The sequence below is a fragment of the Populus nigra genome, unplaced genomic scaffold, assembly GCF_951802175.1.
Source record: "Populus nigra unplaced genomic scaffold, ddPopNigr1.1 SCAFFOLD_142, whole genome shotgun sequence".
NCBI lineage: Eukaryota > Viridiplantae > Streptophyta > Magnoliopsida > Malpighiales > Salicaceae > Populus > Populus nigra.
This window is the reverse complement of record NW_026909644.1, coordinates 2908-22769: the sequence shown is the minus strand read 5'-3', so window position 1 is coordinate 22769 and position 19862 is coordinate 2908. Positions and strand designations below refer to the sequence as shown.

Sequence of the window (19862 nt, the reverse complement as noted above, 5' to 3'; positions counted from 1 at the left end):
TTTTCAACAAAGTAAGGCATGGTTTTTCTTTTCAATACAGTAAGGCCTGAAGAACCACACAGAAGCTATAATTGATACACATAGATGTTGGAGAACCAATGAATCTCTAAATGGCAGTAAGTATTATATTTTCTTTATTGATAATTATTCTAGAATGTGATAGATTTATTTTATGAAATTTAAAATTGAGGTTGTTAATGTATTTGGAAAGTTCAAAGCTTGGATTGAAACATAACATAACTACAAAATTCAGTGATCATATCCGATAATGGAATTGAATATACTTCTGAAAGGTTTAACGAGTTTTATAAAAATGCAGGCATTAAACATCAATTAACAGTACCATATGCCCCTCGGCATAATAGAGTTATAGAGAAAGAGAAAAATAAGATAGTGATGGAGATGACAAGGTGTTTGCTTCATGATAAAAGGCTATTAAAGAAATTTTTGTAGGCTATAGTTCTATTTCAAAAGCTTAAAGGATCTTCTTACCACAAAGGAATAAAGTAATCATCAGCAGAGATGTTTAATTTTTTTAGTTTGATAGTTGGAATTGGAAGGATGATACGCAGCTTGAAGTTCAAGAATAAAAGAATAATATAGATGATAAACTTGTCAGAGGAACTAGAACACTTTCTGACATTTATCAAAGATGCAAGGTTATTGTAACAGAGAACCAGATGAAGAAGCTGTAACTGATCATAAATGGATAACAGCAATGAAGAAGAAGCTAAAGATGATTAAAAAGAACCATACATTGGAATTGATAGACAAACCTCAACACAAAAAGCTACATGAGTCAAGTGGGTTTATAAAATCAAATTGGATTATGATGATTCTGTGAACAAGTATAAGACAAGGCTTGTTTGGGGTAGATTTTTCTGAAACTTTCACTTCAGTTGCTAGGATGGATGCAATAAGAATGTTACTAGCACGTACTGCATAAAAAAGGTGGACTTTATATCAAATGGATGTCAAATATGCTTCTTTGAATAGATATTTGGAGGGGGGGAATTTGTGGAGCAACCTGAAAGGTTTATTATTGCAAGACAAGAGAATAAGGTATATCAACAAAAAAAAAACCTTGTATGGTTTAAAATAAGCTCCAACAACTTAGTATAGCAGAATTGATGTATACTTGAAAAACTTAAGCTTTGAAAGAAATCTAAGCGAATCTACTCTATATATCAAAAAAGTTTATGGTAAAGTACTTGTTGTATCTTTATATGTTGATTATTTACTTATCACATGAAGTAGTAAAGAGTTGATTGATAAATTCAAAGAAGAGATGAAAATTGTCTTTGAAATGACAGACCTTGAAAAAATGACATTTTTTCCTAGAATGCAGATATTTCTATGTCAATATAACTATGCAAAGGAAATTCTTAAGAAATTCAACATGGAAGGGTACAAGCCTGTTGCAACTCCAATAAATTAAAAGGAGAAGTTTTGCGAGGAAGATGGAGCTGAAAATGTGGATAAAAGGTTGTACATGAATCTAATAGGTTGACTAATATATTTAACAACAACCAGACCAGATATCATACATGTTGTAAGTTTGCTATCCTGTATATACATTATGCTAGTGAAATTCATTTTCAAACAGTAAAAAGAATCCTTAAATATATAAAAGACAATTGATTATGGAATAAAATTCGGTCATATTAAAAAACTTAATTTTTATGACTATTTTGATAGTGATTAGGTAGAAAGTATTGATGATATGAGAAGCACCTCTAGTTATTGTTTCAGTTTTGATTCTAGAGTTTTTTTTATGGTGTTCAAAGAAGTAAGAAATCACAGCTCAATTTAAAGTAGAAGTAGAATATATAGTTGCTGCTACTGCAAACCAAGCACTTTGGATTACAAAGCTTATGGCAGATTTGTATTTGGAACAACAAGAAAGCACACAGTTATTTATGGACAACCAAACTGCAATATTAATTTCTAATGATCCGGTGTTTCATAGCAAAACAAAACACTTCAAGATTAAGTTTTTCTTTCCGAGAGAAGTTCAAAAGGAAAGAGAAGTGAAGTTGTTTTACAACAAAACTGAAGAACAAAGTGCAGACATCCTAACGAAAGCACTTTCTAAGTCACCTATAATGGAGTTCAATTATCAGAAACAGAATTTCCGAAAAACTGGTTAACAGACGGTATTCAAATAAAGATCCTATTTCCTTTTCGACTACAACCTTGACACAGATCTAAGTTTAAATTCCTTTCTAAAGATCCAATAAAAAAGAAAAGACAAAAAAATGATTTTTGTTTTTTAACAGTTTGGGGAATGGAAGCTGAACTTCCTTTTGGTTCTCCCCGAAAAGAGCTTTCACTTTTTGAACCTATTTTTAAAAAACGAAAGCACTTTCTAAGTTCAGGTTTGAGTATTTAAAGTAGAAATTGAGAGTTTGCAGCTTCAGAGTCAAGGGAAAGAATACTCAAGAAGCAAAATTAGTTTTTTATATAATAGGAATGTGGAAGAGTTGATTGATATATTTATTTGTTTAACAGAAAGATTTTATGCAAGGAGATTTTCTTGCAATTTAGTTTCATTCCTATTATATAAATAAATGCCTTGATATTCAATAAAGATACAATCTTTGGCATTTTAAGAAATATAAGACAGCTTTCTCTTCTGTATAACCAACATATATATTATTTATGATGTTCATATATTTTTTTTAACTGAAGCTATTCAAAATTTAGCTCTCTGATATAGCTCTATACTTTTCATGGTGTTCATATTTAACTGAAACTATTCAGAATTTAGCTCTCTCTATACTATTCATGATATTTATATATTTTTTTAACTGAAACTATTCAGAATTTAGCTCTTTTTTGTGTAAATATATACTATTCATGATGTTCATATATTTTTTTAATGAAATATTCAGAATTTAGCTCTATATGCAGTGATGCTTGTGATTTCAGCATATGAATAAAAAGGAGTTTCTTCCCTAATTATCCCGGACTGGCATCCAACTCTTGTTGAACAAGGGAAGAATGAATCTATTTGAATTAACAAGAAAACAGGTTGCAAGTTTGCAACCATCAACGAAGTAACCTTTGAAACTGAAAGTTAAAAAGGGCCACAACTGCGTGGAATTTGAAAACAACACAACTGAGTGGATTATGTTTGAGTAGCAGTTGCAAGGATAGGAGTTGTGTGAGCATTTTTACTTGTACCATGTCTCCCACGTCCAATTCCAGTCCTTTGTCCACTGAATGCTCTCCTGGCCTGTTCCACGTCACGCCCTGTTTCAGGTAATCCATGCTTTTGATATCCCAGAGGACTCTTGTCATCCTCATCTCTCGTGTTGGATCTTGAAGACCAGCGATCGGTTGAATCAGCTGAATTGGGTTCCCATGAAGAGGTAGACAATCCTAAATGCTGTTGGCTGCCACCAACAAAGCTGTTACTTCCTGAGGATTCTTGACCATCCATGTCTTCCCCGCACAATGTACCTCCTCCTCTTCTCACGGTTACATACTTGTGAAAGCTTGGCTCCATAAGATCATCACTTGCAATTATCTCAGATTCTACAAATGGGTCTTTTGCCTCAGGTTGTTTCTTCCCAACAAGATTAAAAGCAGCCACTGTAGGAGGGCTTATTCTATCATCAGAGAAGGCACATGACAGGTTGGAGCTTGTAGTGGAATTGAGGTCTGCGACCGCTTCAAGAATGGAGCAGGCCTTGGTGACACAAGCTGGGAGTGAAAAGGAAGGAGGAGTGTTCTTCTGGTGAAAATTTTGAATGTCTTCCAGCAATAGTGCGGTATATGATGGAGTAGGATTCAATAAAGTTTCAGGATTGAGGTCCAGGTCTCGCGATCGCCTTGCCGACCTGCTTCTGGTTAATGCTTGGGGTTTCAAGCTTTCACCTCCCAAGTCTACCACATTGGTCGTGACTGGTGGATGTCCTTTGGCCTCTTCCATTTGTTGTTCCTTTGAAAGCTTGTTTTCCAGTGAAGCCATGCTACTGCATCTGTAATTTGCCACTTGAACATTGACTCTGTTGTTTTTCTCAGAATTTTGCTTCTTCATTGGAGTCTGAAAAGGATGCATAAAGGCAAATTTTATGTTCCAAAGAAACAGTATTAGTAGCCTCTTTAGCTGGCACATGCTCAAAAAAGACATCTGTGAAAAAGAAGAGGTCGTACCACTAAGACAAAAGTTTGGCTGAAATTTGTCTTAGTTCTAGAGGGAAATTATGAGCACTAATATAAGCTTAGATATTAATTACACGACCTTGACTATCAATTACAGATTGGTTAAAATTGAAACCATTTAAACGAGAGTTGTTAAAACTAGGGTATCGAAAGATCAATTGGCGAAAATAACCATGAGCGGCTATGATATTATAAGTTTCTTCATCTTGACCAAATCTGTAGCCTTCATTAGGGGATTCATTTTATGTGATTCGCCTGATCAAACTAGAGGTTACAAAGAACCACGCATAGTGAATAGAACCCTCCTCCTCTAGTGAAAAACTGTTACCTGATTCAGAGGATTGAAAGTTTCCTTGGCCACCGCTTGTCCTTCAATATCTTTGTTTCTGATTTGTGATCTGTTGTTGCTGGTGCAGGTAGCCTTGTTGCCAGATGGTTGTGAATGCTGTAATGAATTGGGGTCAATTTCACTCAAAGGGTTTCTTCTGTAAGGAGATTGGTCTGCTTTTCTTGAATTGCTGCGGCTAAGACATGGCTGCTGATTATTCTCATTAGAAGTCTTAGCATTGGCTCTGGCAGGAGATTGGGAGCGTGGGGATGCAGCTGTCCTGGAGCCTGCCACCGCTGCCTCACCAACATTTCTCTTCACCGAGATGCGCTTAGTTCCAGCTGTTGCTTGCGGTTCAACTCCAATGTTGTTGCTTTTATCCATCACTAAAGAAGAAACAGTGGCAGGGACTGATACCATTTTTCCAGGCCTATTACCAGTACCACCAGTATTGTTAGCAGGAATAGTAGCATTAAGATTTCCAGGAGTAATGCTTGTATTTTGGGCTATTTCTGATCTTCTACCCGGTGATCGACTCACCCTTCTCCCACTGCTACCACTGGCCCTCTCTCTGCTTCCGGAGCGCTGGTTCTGGTCTCTTTCCCTGCTGGGTGTCCTTCTCCTCCCTTGAGCAGAAGGAGAAGCAGAAGGCCTGCTGGATTGGCGTTGGCGGTGGCGTTGGCGATGCTGCCTTCTCTCCGCTGTAACCTCGCCCTCGTCGTCGTCATTGCCCTTCCTTCTAGAATCATAATCGGCAGAAGTGGCAGGCTTGACATCTTGGTCCTGGTCATTATTATTATCAAAGTCATAACTCCTCTTGGAGCCAGAATACTTCCTGCCAGAAGAAAGAGGCTTTCCAGCTCCAGAGGAGTTGCTGCGACTAAGCCTTCCACACTGTATGAGAATGGCATCTACCTCTTCTTTTGTGCAGCTTGATGTTCTGACAACCATATTATTAACACCAGCATTGGTGTTGCTGTTGGCCAATAATATTTCACCACCACCACCACCAGCAGCAGATGCATTAGCGTTGGCAGCAGGACCGTCGTCGTTGGGAGGAGGGATGCGTTTGTCTCTATCATGGCTTTTCCTGTGTTTGATGACAAAAATTTCTTTCTTGAGTAAGCTGTCTTCTTCTTCCTCTTCTTCTACGACTTGTTTGTTGACCACCTCCTTTTGCTCCACTATCTTGTTCTTGATTGTGATCTCGTTCTTCTGATCTACTTTGAGAGTGGCATTGTTATTATTATGTGGGTGATTTAGAACTGGTTGTGAAGCAGGATCCGCAGTTGCTTTCAAAGAAGGAGAAGAGGAAACTTCATTTTTTTTCTTGCTAAAACAAGCACCCATAGTGGTATTGTATTGGTGAGGGAATGGAACAGAGAAAGAACTGGTGTGGAGTGAAAGAGAAGGTTTTAGGGTTTGAGGGTTAGTAAAGAACAAGAGAAGGAGGAGGAGCTAGGATTACTAGCGGTGCTAGAGTAGCGAAGGGATTTTATTTGAATACATGACTGAGTGAAATGAAAGAGAAGACATAGTTAGACCAAGATTCACCCCCTCTTGGTCTCTCTCTCTCTATCTATATTTCAAGTTTTACAAATCGAGAGAGAGAGAGAGAGAGAGATAGGATCGTTGTCCAAGAAAGAAACAACAACATTTTCAAAAGTACCTGCTTTTTGGATTTATAATAATAATTAATGGTCCAGAGTTAGAGAGAGAGACACAAAAACATTTCAAATTTTTGAGGGAGAAGCAGAGACAGATATGTGAGAGAAAGAAGAAAGTTGCGGTAAGCTACTATTTTATTTGGAACTGCGGTAGTTTTTTTATAGTATTTTAAAAAAAGAACATTAAAATAATTTTGTAAAAAGAATTATTTTAAGAATTATGATATAATATAATCCAAAAATATTAAAAAAATTAATTTTTTAAAAATATTTTTAAAATATAAAAATAAACTGTCTCTAATCAGTATGATAATATTTGGGGATGTGATTTTTAAAAATTTAAATTTTTTTAAATTATTTTTTATGAATGTTTTGATTGTTTTGATGTTGTTGTAAAAAATAATTTATAAAAAATAAAAAAATATTTTAATATATTTTTAAATAAAACAATATTTTAAAAAACCACCTAACTACCTCACTTTCACGCATTTAAAAAAAAATGAAAAAAAAAAAAGCCGTTAGACTGGGGGAGAGAAAAGAGAAGAGGCATAAATAGCCGTTGGATGATGGATTGGAGTGTGCTGTTTGGTTGTCTTAACTATCTGCTTTTCTTCTGACCACCCACCCATTTCTTTCTTTCTTTCTTTATCTTTTTTGTTTTTATCATAAGGGAAACAGCCAGCATTCTTTATAATAATAATAACAATAATAACAATCATTTATTCTCGAATCTTTCTCTCTCTTCTTTTAAATTCAAATTTCTTCAACGGCTATCTCATTCACAGTACCCTTTTTAACTTCTCCTCTTTACAGAGATCTCCTACTGCCATGCTGCTATTAATGATATCACTAACAACTATACATCTAATTTTTAGGGTATAATTTAACTAATTAGATCATAAATTTATTTTTTTTAAATCATTAGTTTAAGCATTATAAATTTCAGGACCACTGAAAATTTACATGGTCGTTAATTTAAGAATCTGTACAATTAATTAAGATACACGTAAATTAACTTAAACATCTATATTAATTAAAAAAATAACAACACTTCATCTTTTCTAAAAATATAATGCAAATAACGTAATACATCTCAATTTGGATCACAATCTATCACGAGTGTTCGTATTGTAATGCATTGTAGTTTTAAAGAATATTTTTTACATAAAAATACATTAAAATAAGTTTTTTAAATATTTTTGTTTTATTTGTTATATTAGTATATCAAAATCATCCTAAAACAATAAAAAATTAATTTAATATTTTTTAATTAAAATACACTTTTAAAATGTAACTAGACAATTAATATAAGAGTTAGAATGTTTTGTATTCATTAAAATAAATAAGTTTGATCCTCATTAATGAGTTTGTCATTAATGATTAAAAAAAAAAAGAATTATACAAGAAAAACATGGAGATACTAGTTAATGCGCATTCCAACTGAATAACTAGAGAAAAAATTATCAGGAAAAAAAGAAGAAAAAGAATTCCATGTAGGCGATCATTTCTTGAGCCCACTTGCTTGGGTAAAGAGCCAGCACCATAAATAAATAAAGCCCATAAATGTTTATATGGAACAAAGCATTTTAGCCCAAGAAGTAGATGGATGGATGAGAATCTCATTTGGGTCCAACATAGGGGAAAGTTCTGTGCTCAATCCATTGGGCACCCACCAAACCAAATCTAAGAGCATGGCCCATCCATTTCCATGCGGTGAGAGCACAGAGCTGTGTAGTCCAACCCAACGAAAGAAGATGAAATTCAGCTGGTTGCAGTCAGTCATTCTCAAGAAAAAAAGAGAAAAAAGAAGGGAGATTCTGGAAACGCAAAGGCAAAATCATAGAAATTAGAAAGAGGGGAAATGTTTTTATCAGTTTCGAGGAGTGTGTGAAGAGCGAAAACAACTCCTCTCTCTCCCCTGCCCGACTGCGTAATAATAATAAATTAAAAAAAAAAAACTGACAAGGAAAGCTTTTGTTTTGGTTTCTGATTAGAAATAGAAAGAACAACTAGAGGTGGCGCCGACGGCGGTATGTTAGAACTCGCTGTAGCAGTATAGAAAATAGTGGAGTGGAGCAGCTAATACGCTTCTGAAATCGCTACTCCTCCGCTTCTCTGGTAAAAAAGTAAATAATTAAATAAGGAATGGGTGGAATCGGCGTAATATCGGCACAAGATTATGATGCAGCAGCAGCAGCTTCAACTTCATTCAAGTTGAAGAGAAAGTCAGCATTGGCTTCCAAGCTTAAATCTTCCATTTCCAAACATCTCCGTCACTCTTACTCCCACGACCGCGTCCTTGCTGTAATTCCTACTCTTTTTCTTTCTCTTTTTTTATCTCATCCATTGTAACCACTTCTCTTCTCCTCCTACATTCTATCAATTTAATTGCATTTTCCTTCCTTTTTTTCTTAATATCATCATTGTTTTGTGCTTCTATCCGCTCACAAACCTGACTTTACAACTTTTTCTTCCTTTTTCTTTTATTAAAAAAACAAAATGAAAATTCTAATGGTGGTCTTCTTCTTCTTCCAGGAGTATATTACAGTGCTTGTTTGTAATGGGAAGAATCAAGAGCAGGCCAGACACGACCTCGAAGCATTTCTTGGTCAAAGGACTCAGGAGTTTGTTTCTTGGTAATTCTAAGCCACCCTTTCTACTTGTTTAATTTCATTTATACTACTTAAATCTCTAATTGCTTCAATTTCGATTAAGATGGTAACTTATTAGTCCTATAACCTCAAAGCAATTATCAACTGTGACGCTTGTGTTAAAGATAGAGCTGCCACATTGTCAATAATGCATTGTTTTGAGCAATCCAGGAAAAGATTGATTTTTATTTACTTTAGCTTTCGTTAGATTAGCCGTATTCGTTGTTATATTTTCTTTTCTTAGCGCCAAATTGCTGTACAGTTGCTAATACGTTTCCCTTTACTATGTTTTCTGTAAAGGTTATGGGATCTTCTTTTGAAATATGTCTATCAGTCCAACAAGGATATTTGTTTATTATCAGATGCAAAGAATGTCAATATCACCACTCCATGCGCTAAGGATTCCAAGATCAACAAATTGAAGGGCTTTCAGAGTCATGGCCATGATAGTAGCACTATGGATGCTTTTGTGGTAATCCCACTTGTATTACATAATCTATGTGTTTAATCATCATGCATGGATCCAAGTAGTGGAATTTGATTTGATATTTTTTCCTAATTGCAGATCAAAGATGATCAGATGCGCCAGTTGCCAACTACTTCTGATCCTAACTTCTGTAACGTCAATCACGGTCAACTTGCTGAAGACTTTGAAAAAGTTCAAAGTTTTTCTTCTCCATCATCTGAGATCAATTCAAAAAAAGTATTGTCACGGTCTTGCAAGACTGAGCGTCACGGAAAGATTGGTGCTTCTGAGAATGTTCTTTATAATTCCTTGGCAAATGAATCTTTGAGGAAAGAAAGCTCTTCCAATGCAAAGCAAAATTCTCAGTGTATTGATAAAGCAACGAAGGTTGGTGTAGCCACATCTTTTATTTGGCTTTTCTGGCTTCTTCTCTACAGTTTCTAGTTTAACTTGAGCATTGCCTCATTGTACAGCAGATCGTCCATAGTAGCTGCAACATGCTATTTAATCAGCTTATACCCAGAAGGGAACCAGCTTTTAGAAATCCACAACCCTCCACATCAGGTGCCACATATGCAGCCAATTTATATGCCATCTTGTATGCAATAACTGGATGATCTGTGGTTGACATGAACAGTAGGAAGATAGCTCAGATTACTGTGCTGATATTTGCATTCATTGTGATCATGCAAAATGCGTAAATGTTTAATCTTTCATGCTTTTACGTTTTCTTGCTCATCGGTGAAATGTGTTTAAATGCATGATCACTTTCTTCATCTACTATGTTCATGTGTGGACAATTTTTCAACTATTTTTTCAGGAAAATGTCTTTTGCCAAGATCTGTTCATGCGGAGTCCCACCAGAAGGAAAAACATTGTATTAGTGTTTGGGATGGATTGGGAAAGCCATTTGATGGTGTACCTTCAGGGGTCAAAACTATTGAGTTGTGTGATGGTTCGGGTACAGTGTATCTAAAGCAGGAATTGCTTAACCAACACAAAGCGGTGCTTCCTGTCTTAAATAGTTAACTTAGAGGGAGTATGACTGGAGGAGTTACTGGCCATGGTAACATCCAGCCTGAGAGCAGGAAATTGGAGAGACCAACGAGAACAATGCATGAAGCTCATGCTGCAAATAATATTAGACGAAAAAGACACTTCGGGGAAATTTGTACTGACCAGGATGCTTTGGCTGGCTGTAGCAGGAAGGAGCTTCAGTGCCTAGATTTTTCACAATTTTCTAAAAGGTCAAATATGATAAAAGAAGATTCTAAAGCTACTCCAAATTTGATCTCGGTATGTTACTGCCTTCAAAACCGTTGCTAATTGGTGATAAATGCTGCATGAGTGTTGAGGTCTGGCTTTAGGCTATGGGAAACAGCAACTAAGAGAGGATTTTACTTTTCTAAATGTCGATTTCCTTCTTATCTCACTCCCCTAAAATACGTTGAGAACATGTGATCAGTGTGTCGAAGCTTTGAAAGCCTTTTGTTTTGCAGGAAGTGCTAGATGTGAAACAGAAACTACATAAAATTGAATTGGAAATGTCTAAGCTTCGGTTAAAGCAAGTTGAGATGGAGAAAGATGGAAAGTCCAATTTACTGTCATGTTCCGGTAGGTTATTTCCATAACTTGATCACTTCTCCTGCACCACACACACAGAGCCTTTACATGGCACCTCAAAGAAAAAAAGAAAAAAAAAGACTATGCACAGAGATAGGGCAATGAAAATGGAATAGATGCCTGTCTTTGTAAGAAAGGAAAGGAGAATGGAGGGTGGAAGCTGATTAATTTTGAAGAGGGGAACCTGAACACTTTTGACCTGTGTATGCTGCACTTTTCTTTTCCTTAGGAGCAATCTGGGATCTAACATGAGTAAAGAATGAACACATTTCATAGATTAGGAAATAAATGCACACCATGTCTGATTTTCCATTCAAATTAATTCTGCATTGGTGATGCAACTTGTATCTTCATGAACGATGTGGTCTTATATTAATTTAGGAGAATCATTTTAAATAAAGAGTTCCATAATAATGTCAAAGTGTAGATTTTTTGGTTTCAATGTTTCAGTGGCTGATTCCAATCTATCATCTAATTAAGCTGAGCCCAGCTGGTTTAGGATTACAACTTGGTGTTTTGCCATCTTATATGGATCTCCAAGATTTCCCTTCTGCTTTCTAGATTCAAATAATAAAGATCATCCTCCTTTTTTATCTTGCTTGACAAGTTGACAATGATTGTTGAGTTTTCCATTGTTCTTAGTGGATATCTTCATGCATTAAATTTTATTACCTTGTGCATTTGCAGATGGAAAAATTCATGCAGAAGAAGATACCAAGATGAGAACTGTGTTTGTGACAAATGTAAAGTCAATTCAAATGTTTCGCAATCTTTCTCTTCTTCTGTGTTGCATTGTTTACTGACAAGTCATGGGTGTTTTAAATGGGAGCATTGATTCATTTTCAGAATGTTGTTTTTTTGGCTCATATTAGCAAGTCACAAATACTTTCAGTTGCTGAATCTACAGGAAGTTTCAATCCCTTCTTTCTTTTCTGTGCATATTTTTTACCAGAATTTAGGGAATCGAAGTCCGTAATTTCTGCTTATCAGCTTCTTTTCTGATATGTACAAGATCTGAAATGTTTCCAAGCCCAATAAGCAACAGAGTTTAACGTGTAGATAGTGGAAGACAGTAGCTTAACCATGCCTTACCTGGAAAGTGTTAATGAATATTGCCTTCCTCTTCTTCTTTCTGAAAGTATTTTTTTTCTTGTTCTTCTGCGGCTGTCTTTTCTTTCTGAAATTATATTTACTCCCACCAGATTACCATGAGAGCATTTTCTGCATTCCAAATTTAGAAATGTTACCAATTCAGAAATATATTGATACTCTGAACTTATCTCTGTGTATTGTTTCCTAAAAGTCTCCTCATAGACTTCAGGATGTCTCATAATTATGATATTGCTGTACTATAAACATATAGGTACATTTTGCAGCAACAAAAGAAGCTCTATCATTGTACTTTACCAAGTGTGGAGTGGTTGAGAATGTAGTGATCTTGACTGACAAAACCACTGGCCAGAGAAAGGGGTAGACATCAAATTTCAGCCATATTATTTTTCTGATTAACAGGGTCTATAGTCTGATATATATTATTTTGAGACTATATCAGTTGACTGTATCTTATATTCTTCTTTTAGATCTGCTTATGTTGCCTTTGCTAGCAAGGATTCTGCTGAGAAAGCAGTGGCATTGAGTGGTGCAACATTTTTTTCTAGGACTTTGAAAGTAAGTGATCATTTATATCTGTTCTGCTCTGCATTCAAATTAAAAAACACTTGGACTTTGTTTTGGGTTGCAGAGTTATCTCATGCAATTTTTTGCTCCCTACTTTTCCAATAGTTGCACTTTAGTTTTTTTTTTTTAATCGACCATTACATGTTTGGACCTCCAAGCTACACTGTTTTACACTGAGCCATTTTTTGTTCTCTCCACTTTCATTTAACTTATTATTTCCTATGCTTGAGTATTTATGCAGGTGCATGTGCCTTGGTGGGTGCGTGTGTGAGCCCCTATCTACATGTCATTTTTTAAGCCTCCTATGACACAATTTCCTCAGAAACTGGTATTCTGCAAGTTCGCAACACTACATGTTGGGTGCAAGTTCCCTATCCAATCCGCAAGTATGTCTGACACAATTCATATCAGACGACCAACTACTTCCAGTTTGCTTGCAAGCCAACATATGGAACCACTAAGTTGAAATATCAGTACAAATAAATAAGCCTAATTCTAGTTTATGCAACATTTGAACTCAAACTGCATTCCACCCATCATGCAGAAAACTTACAATTTAGGAGATAAGAAAGTAAATTTGAACTCTATCCAATGAAAGACTGACTATCAAATTACCATTCTATCTGTTCTCCACAATCAAGAAACATACTTAAGGAGAAAAAAAACTTTCATATTAAATTTCTGAATATAAATAAACTAAAAAAAAAAGTTGACATCATGAATACCATAATTAAAACCTCAGACCAAATCTGCTAGAAGGACAGGCATACAACCATGCACTGATTCTCTCCAAATTAAGCAAGCAGCAAATTTCCTTGTGTCGACTCTCCAGGAAGCGGCATTCAATCATTATGCAGCCAATCTTTTCTTCTTGTTGTTATCCTTCACTTGCATTCCCCCACTCTCTAAAGCCAAAGCCTTTTTCTTTATCTTCTTTTGCTTGGTAACATCTTCATTCTTTGCTTTCTTTTGCTTGAAGCCATCTTCTTTCTTCAATTTAGCTACCTTCTTCTCACCTTTCCCTTCATTATCTCCCATCTTTCTCTTCTTATTCAATAATTCATCACTGCCCTTTTCAACATCATAATCAGCATGGTTATCAATATCCCCTTCAAAGACACTCCCCAATTCATCCTCATCAACAACCCGACCATCATCGTTATTATCCATATATCTAACCTCATGTATCCTTCCCTTCTTTTTCCCAATTTTCCCCTCTTTAACCTTATCTTCCTCCTCAGCGACCACATCCTCCTCCTCCTGCTCTTTTGCACTACCATCAATCTTCAACTTCAAATCAGGAACTGCCTGATAAACAGGCAAAGCCAGGCTATCAAGCAACTTCAAATGGAAAGACCTAATACCACCCCACTTCCTGGGCACAATCTCCGCGATCCCATTAACAGCAGCCATCACATTTTTGGAAATCTCCTCTCTACTCATCGAAACCCTCCCTACCTTCACCACACTACAAGTTCCAGTCCTCAGGAACAACAAGGCAGACCCACACGCCTTGTCAATCTGCTCCTTCCAATTTTGGTGCTTCAAGTCCAAAGTCATCGGAATCTTCTTCTTCTTAAAAAACTGTTTCCCTAACATCTTAGGCAAGAGAGGAACCACCCTTTTATCAGCAAAGAACATATCATAAGAATCACAGAGTTTCCTCTTGGCCTCAAAAGGACGGTAATCGGTCTTGAGCTTGGAAATCTTGATGATTTTGGAGATGGATATGTTGTCGTTTTGAACCTTCTTCTTGGCAGCATCTTTATTGAGGCCTGATTTGGGTCTGTCATCGATGATTAAGCAGAGCTCAGGGGCTTCAGTTAGAGGGTTGGTTAGGGGGCAAGGGAGAGGGATTTTGTGGGCGTTGATGCGGCTGACACCCTTATGTGGGATCTTTTTGAGGGTTAAGATAAGGTAGACAAACTCGTCATGTTCCAGTAGTTGAGGCTTTTGGGTATTCAATTTGGATGATCTCCATTTGAGGAGAGCGTTCACAGCTTTCTCCACGGTTTTGGGGCTAAAACCAGATGGTGTTGGAAGGGCTGCCATAATGGACAGACGGTGACAGTTGAAGAAGGGGAGGTAAACCTGCAAGTTGCTGTTGGTTATCACTATCAGATCAGTGCAGTGTGAACAAGCAGTACGCGTGTGATTTAGGGTTGAAGAGAGGATAGCTAGCAGTTTGAGGTTAGGGTTTTGTGTATTTTAAAGATGAACTTCAGGGTTCAGAGTGGAGTAGAGATGGGCTGAGTTTGATGGACGATTTGGGCTGAGTAAGTAAAGATTAACCTGAGAGAATATTGGGCTAAACAATACCTCCTCTAATATAAACAATGGATGGCCCATTTATGATTTTAGGACACGCACACACATATACAAGGTGTCAAGGTGGGTAGTTGTAGTTCCAACTTCCAACTACTGTAATTGGAGCAAAATGCGACCAAGCATGTCTAGCGGGTGCCAGTTCGTGGCCCATAAGCCCCATGAAGATCTCTTTCTGAATAGAGTCAGATAACTCCACAAAGACAGCAACACTGGAAGCTGAACAATTCATTGTTTGATGGTGGGATTGACAGAGGCTTCTTGCATAGATGCAAGACAGGAAACGAAGCTCTGTTGGATGAAGGAAGATTGCATTGAAATGAGCTGGAATGTTGAATATATCTTCTACATGCATGGCCGGTGCTTTCACAAGCAATCCATCTTTGGATGTTTTGCTTGATTATACTGACCGTGGTATGCTATCCAGTTTTTAATGGAAATGATGACAGGTATACTTCCCCCTTCTCGAAGTACCCAAGGCCTAGCTTTTAGCCCATGCCCAAGGATGAACGCAAGGACAGTTCAAAAAAAAAACAGGAGAAGAAGAAGAAGAAGCCATTCCTAACTTGAAACCCAATGAGGATGAACGCAAGGACAGTTAAAAAAAATAAAAAAAACAGAAGAAGAAGAAGAAGAAGAAGAAGAAGAAGAAGCCATTCCTAACTTGTTTTCTCAGGCAAGATCTAATTTTACCATACGGATTTCTACTCTCTGACGATCCGACCCTGAATGCAAACATTATGTCAAAGGAAAGGAAAATTCGTTGTGTGTTGACTGATGAGTGGGAGTGGCACGTACTGAACGAGAACATGCATGTCACGACTTCGATGGAACGGAACGTTAGTTACGAGCGATTTTTTTTCTTTGCTTTTCAAAAACTTTTAAAAAACATTATTAGTTTTTAATATTCTATATTATTTGAATATATTAATATTAAAAATCAATTTTAAAAAATAAAAAATATATATATCATTTTAATATATATATTTTTTATATAAAAAAAAACCACTAACAAGCCAATTCAAAAACTCTAATAATCCAAATAGGTGGTAGCTACTCCACTTCCATGGATACAATGGTCAAACAGACAAAACATTATTTCCATTCCATGTAGAGACTGCCGGTTTGACTGGTCGCTCCTTCATTGCTGTGACCCCCAACTGGTTCCAGTTCCACGTAGAACCACAGTTACGTACTGATAAAACAAACCACTAGCACTCTGCTCCATCTCCATCTTCATCCTTCCTCCTCATGAATATAAATATATCACGTTTTCTACCGAGATCATTCCTTAATTGCTTCGGACAAACAGACAAAAGCTGTTGCCTGCTGCTGATCACTACTGTCCAAAGTAAAATAAATATCATATATACAAAGTCCTTAACTAGTTTCATCCAACCTAACTTTCAACTCTCTCTCTCTCTCTCTCTCTCTCTCTCTCTCTCTCTCTCTCTATATATATATATATATATATATATATATATATAATCAATAATCTTCTTCTTAAAAGTATATATCAAGAAAGACCGAAACACAAAACTTCCATATCACTCATTTCCTTGATATTGTTACCATATATATATATATATATATATATATATATATATATATATATATATATATATATATATATATCCTTAATATGGAGAGCACGACACCACTTCTGCAGCTCAATAATGGATCTTCGTCGTCGTCGTCGTCACCATTACCTGCACCACAAGAAGCAGAAGCAGAAGCAGAAGGAGACTACTCACCTGCAGCTTCCAAGACTTTCAAAGACTTTATCAAGTTCGTATTTTGGAAAGAGACTGTTAAGTTATGGAAGATTGGCGGTCCTATTGCCATCACTCTACTCTGTCAGTATGGTACCAACACTTTAACCTCTATCTTTGTTGGCCATCTTGGAAACTTGCAACTCTCTGCCGTTTCTGTTTCCCTCTCTGTCATCACGACCTTCGCTTTCGGCTTCCTTCTTGGTATGGGCAGTGCCCTCGAGACCCTCTGTGGTCAAGCTTTTGGTGCTGGTCAAGTTCATATGCTCGGTGTTTACTTGCAAAGATCAGCCATCATCTTATTCGTCAGCTGTGTCGTCCTCTTGCCCATTTACATTTTTTCCACTCCTATCCTCAAAGTCATTGGCCAAGAAGATGATCTTTCTGACCTTGCCGGAAAATTCACCATCGTAACCATACCTAATTTGTTTTCACTGGCTATCTATTTCCCTACCCAAAAGTTCCTTCAAGCTCAACGCAAGGTTGGAGTACTTGCCTGTATTGCCTTTACGACTCTCCTTCTACACGCTTTTTGGCTTTGGCTCTTCATCTATAAGCTTGGTTGGGGCGCCACTGGAGCAGCAATCGCTTTAGACCTTACTGGATGGTCAACTGCTCTGGCTCAAGCTGTGTACGTGATGGGCTGGTGTAAGGAAGGATGGCGTGGGTTTTCCTGGGCTGCATTTAAGGATATTTGGTCCTTTGTCACCCTCTCACTAGCTTCAGCTGTCATGCTTTGCCTGGAGCTCTGGTATATGATGAGTATTGTTATTCTCACTGGACATCTGAGTAACGCAGTCATTGCTGTTGGTGCCCTTACCATCTGGTCAGTCATTCATCATCATCCTAATCATTGTTATATCAATTAATTATTAATCAATCTTAGCTTGATTTTAACTTGTTGTTAATCTTCTGAATTGTATATATTTCAGCTTGAATATCAATGGCCTTGAACTAATGTTGTTCCTTGGAATAAATGCTGCTATAAGGTAAAATTAATTTAGTGTGCTCAACTCAATATATATTTGCATTTGCTAAATTCTGGTGATAATCAATCATCTATGATTTTGAATATGGATTCTACTTGCCTGTCTCATGAGTGTATACATCGGTGCTCTTTTCTTTTCTTTTTGTTTTGGTTGCGTACACACTCCTGGACATGAGTTTACATAAGGGTTGGGATGCATAAATAATAATTCCAGGAGATCACCCATTCTATAACATTTAATTTCAGAGTTATTGCAAGATACAGTGCATTAGACAGTGCAACTTCTGCCTGTTTTAATTAATGGATTTCGAGATCCTTGATATGTTATCTCGATGGAGTGTATGATTATGATTTCAGCTTAAATGAATGTATATATATTAATTAATTAATTAATTTCAGCGTTCGTGTCTCGAATGAGCTTGGATTGGGGCATCCAAGAGCTGCAAAATACTCGGTCATGGTGACTGTGTTTCAGTCACTTGTGATTGGGCTCATTCTGATGGCTGTTGTGTTGGTAGCCAAGGACTATTTTGCCTACATCTTCACAAGCAACAAGGAGATGCAAGTAGCTACCTCCAAACTAGCATTCATTCTAGCCATCACCATGGTTCTTAACAGTGTCCAGCCAGTGATATCAGGTGGGCTACGTACGAGGACATACCAGCATGGTTAATTAATTTGGCTGCTTGCAAGAAATTTACAATGACTACCTGTCGTCATCCATCGAATTAATCTATCTTAATTTCAGTACTCATCCCCTTAATTTAATCATCAATTTAATTAGATCAAGCAATATGCTCATGACACGCGCAGGTGTTGCTATTGGTGGTGGGTGGCAAGCATTAGTGGCCTATATCAACATTGGTTGTTATTATGTTATTGGGCTCCCCCTTGGCTACCTGCTTGGATACAGAGCAAAGTTGGGAGTCGAGGTATGTGCCCGATCGAGTAGTAGCTAGTAAGCAGATTATCAGACCATGTGCTTCCACTAATAGTTAAATGGCCAGTATATAACACTACTAATTATGCTCTACAATCCATATGTGATCGATCATCTAGGGCGTATGGGGTGGCATGCTAGGCGGAACTGCTTTGCAGACCTTGCTGCTCTTGATTGTACTCTACAAAACCAACTGGAAAAAGGAGGTCAGAATTCCCTCTCCTCCGGTTTCTTTCCATAAACAAGTTAATAGCTAGCTAATTCGTGACAAGTAAATGCTAAATTATATACGAAATGCAGGTTGCAGAAACAGCAGAACGCATGAGGAAGTGGGGTGGCCAGGATATCAAAGATAATGATGATCGTAGAGGTGCTAACGGAGCGTGAAGCAGCTGATCATTAATTAATACATCTTTAATTAAGAAGTAGAATAATGCATGGTTCTCTTCGTCTCGACTCATGATCAAGTCTTCCAGCGGTACAACTTACGTAGGAAATCAAACAATCAGTCAAAATATCAGTCAACAGAAGAGAAAGAATCGTTGTTTTGAAAGAGAAAAACCTGCTGAATTTACCATTGGTTATCTTGAAACAATAATAATAATAAATGCTAGCACTTTCGATGCTCATTGAATTAATAGCCAGAACAAGTGTAATATAATATGTATGGACTGCTTTCGACGTAGGACATGAAAAGTTTTGTTGAAGGGAACTTTTCTGCTTCTCTTAGTGTCAAAGCAACTGCAACTGCAACTCAACTAACACGAGTTCGACTCCATCCTCTTTTTTAAAGGGAAGTATGTTGACAAGGTTACATCCCAATCAACTTGTATTGTATTGTTCAGCGGCAGAGTCAAAGTTTCTAAAATGAGGGGCAAAATTAATAACAAATATCATATGACTTTTTAATATAATTTTTCTTTGAAGTTGGTTGAGTTACATAACTTGAGATTTTAAATGATTTTTCATCCTCAAAGATTTTATACTTGAAATACTTGTCTAGTGATATGTTAATTTAATTTATGAACCTGCTAGGTTTTTTTATTATTATTAGTGTCTATATAATAATTAACACAACTACACAATAATTTATTGTTAAACAATAGTCAGTTGAGTTATACAATAATTCTAAATTTTTCATATGAAATTCATAGTAAAATACACATCAATTCATCAAAATTCATTTTAATTCATATCTTTATGCATATAATAAGTATATTGATTAAATTATACTTGATCATTTCTAAACATTTAA

The 19862-nt window shown here is 36.6% G+C and overlaps 5 protein-coding genes across 8 annotated transcripts; 3 read left to right on the top strand and 2 right to left on the bottom strand.

Moving 5' to 3' along the window:
• Nucleotides 1–2935: 2935 nt before the first annotated feature.
• Nucleotides 2936–6224, bottom strand: LOC133680751 (uncharacterized protein At1g65710-like). Its single transcript, XM_062103727.1, has 2 exons — nt 4499–6224; nt 2936–4051 (listed from the first exon to the last, which is right to left on the bottom strand). Exons 1-2 carry the CDS (start codon nt 5846–5848, stop codon nt 3131–3133), a joined length of 2271 nt encoding a protein of 756 aa, XP_061959711.1. The 5' UTR covers nt 5849–6224; the 3' UTR covers nt 2936–3130.
• A 1727-nt stretch (nt 6225–7951) lies between these two features.
• Nucleotides 7952–10258, top strand: LOC133680756 (uncharacterized). Of its 2 annotated transcripts, none has more exons than XM_062103733.1 (5): nt 7952–8469; nt 8701–8801; nt 9117–9288; nt 9382–9669; nt 10103–10258. In XM_062103733.1, exons 1-5 carry the CDS (start codon nt 8311–8313, stop codon nt 10256–10258), a joined length of 876 nt encoding a protein of 291 aa, XP_061959717.1. In that variant the 5' UTR covers nt 7952–8310. The 2 variants fall into 2 exon arrangements, with proteins under 2 accessions (XP_061959717.1, XP_061959718.1); XM_062103734.1 differs by lacking the exon at nt 10103–10258 and adding an exon at nt 9756–10084.
• LOC133680755 (uncharacterized) lies at nt 9178–15101 on the bottom strand. 2 transcript variants are annotated; one of them, XM_062103732.1, is made up of 3 exons: nt 13308–15101; nt 10462–12126; nt 9178–9900 (listed from the first exon to the last, which is right to left on the bottom strand). In XM_062103732.1, exon 1 carries the CDS (start codon nt 14632–14634, stop codon nt 13432–13434), a length of 1203 nt encoding a protein of 400 aa, XP_061959716.1. In that variant the 5' UTR covers nt 14635–15101; the 3' UTR covers nt 9178–9900; nt 10462–12126; nt 13308–13431. The 2 variants fall into 2 exon arrangements, with proteins under 2 accessions (XP_061959716.1, XP_061959715.1); XM_062103731.1 differs by having other exon boundaries at nt 11998–12126.
• LOC133680757 (polyadenylate-binding protein 2-like) lies at nt 10324–13090 on the top strand. 2 transcript variants are annotated; one of them, XM_062103737.1, is made up of 6 exons: nt 10324–10578; nt 10782–10896; nt 11593–11648; nt 12269–12375; nt 12486–12573; nt 12824–13090. In XM_062103737.1, exons 1-6 carry the CDS (start codon nt 10324–10326, stop codon nt 12851–12853), a joined length of 651 nt encoding a protein of 216 aa, XP_061959721.1. In that variant the 3' UTR covers nt 12854–13090. The 2 variants fall into 2 exon arrangements, with proteins under 2 accessions (XP_061959721.1, XP_061959720.1); XM_062103736.1 differs by having other exon boundaries at nt 12486–13090.
• Nucleotides 15102–16506: 1405 nt separating the features above from the next.
• LOC133680752 (protein DETOXIFICATION 35-like) lies at nt 16507–19329 on the top strand. The gene is made up of 6 exons (XM_062103728.1): nt 16507–17505; nt 17612–17668; nt 18067–18305; nt 18481–18599; nt 18727–18813; nt 18908–19329. Exons 1-6 carry the CDS (start codon nt 16550–16552, stop codon nt 18992–18994), a joined length of 1545 nt encoding a protein of 514 aa, XP_061959712.1. The 5' UTR covers nt 16507–16549; the 3' UTR covers nt 18995–19329.
• Nucleotides 19330–19862: the final 533 nt, after the last annotated feature.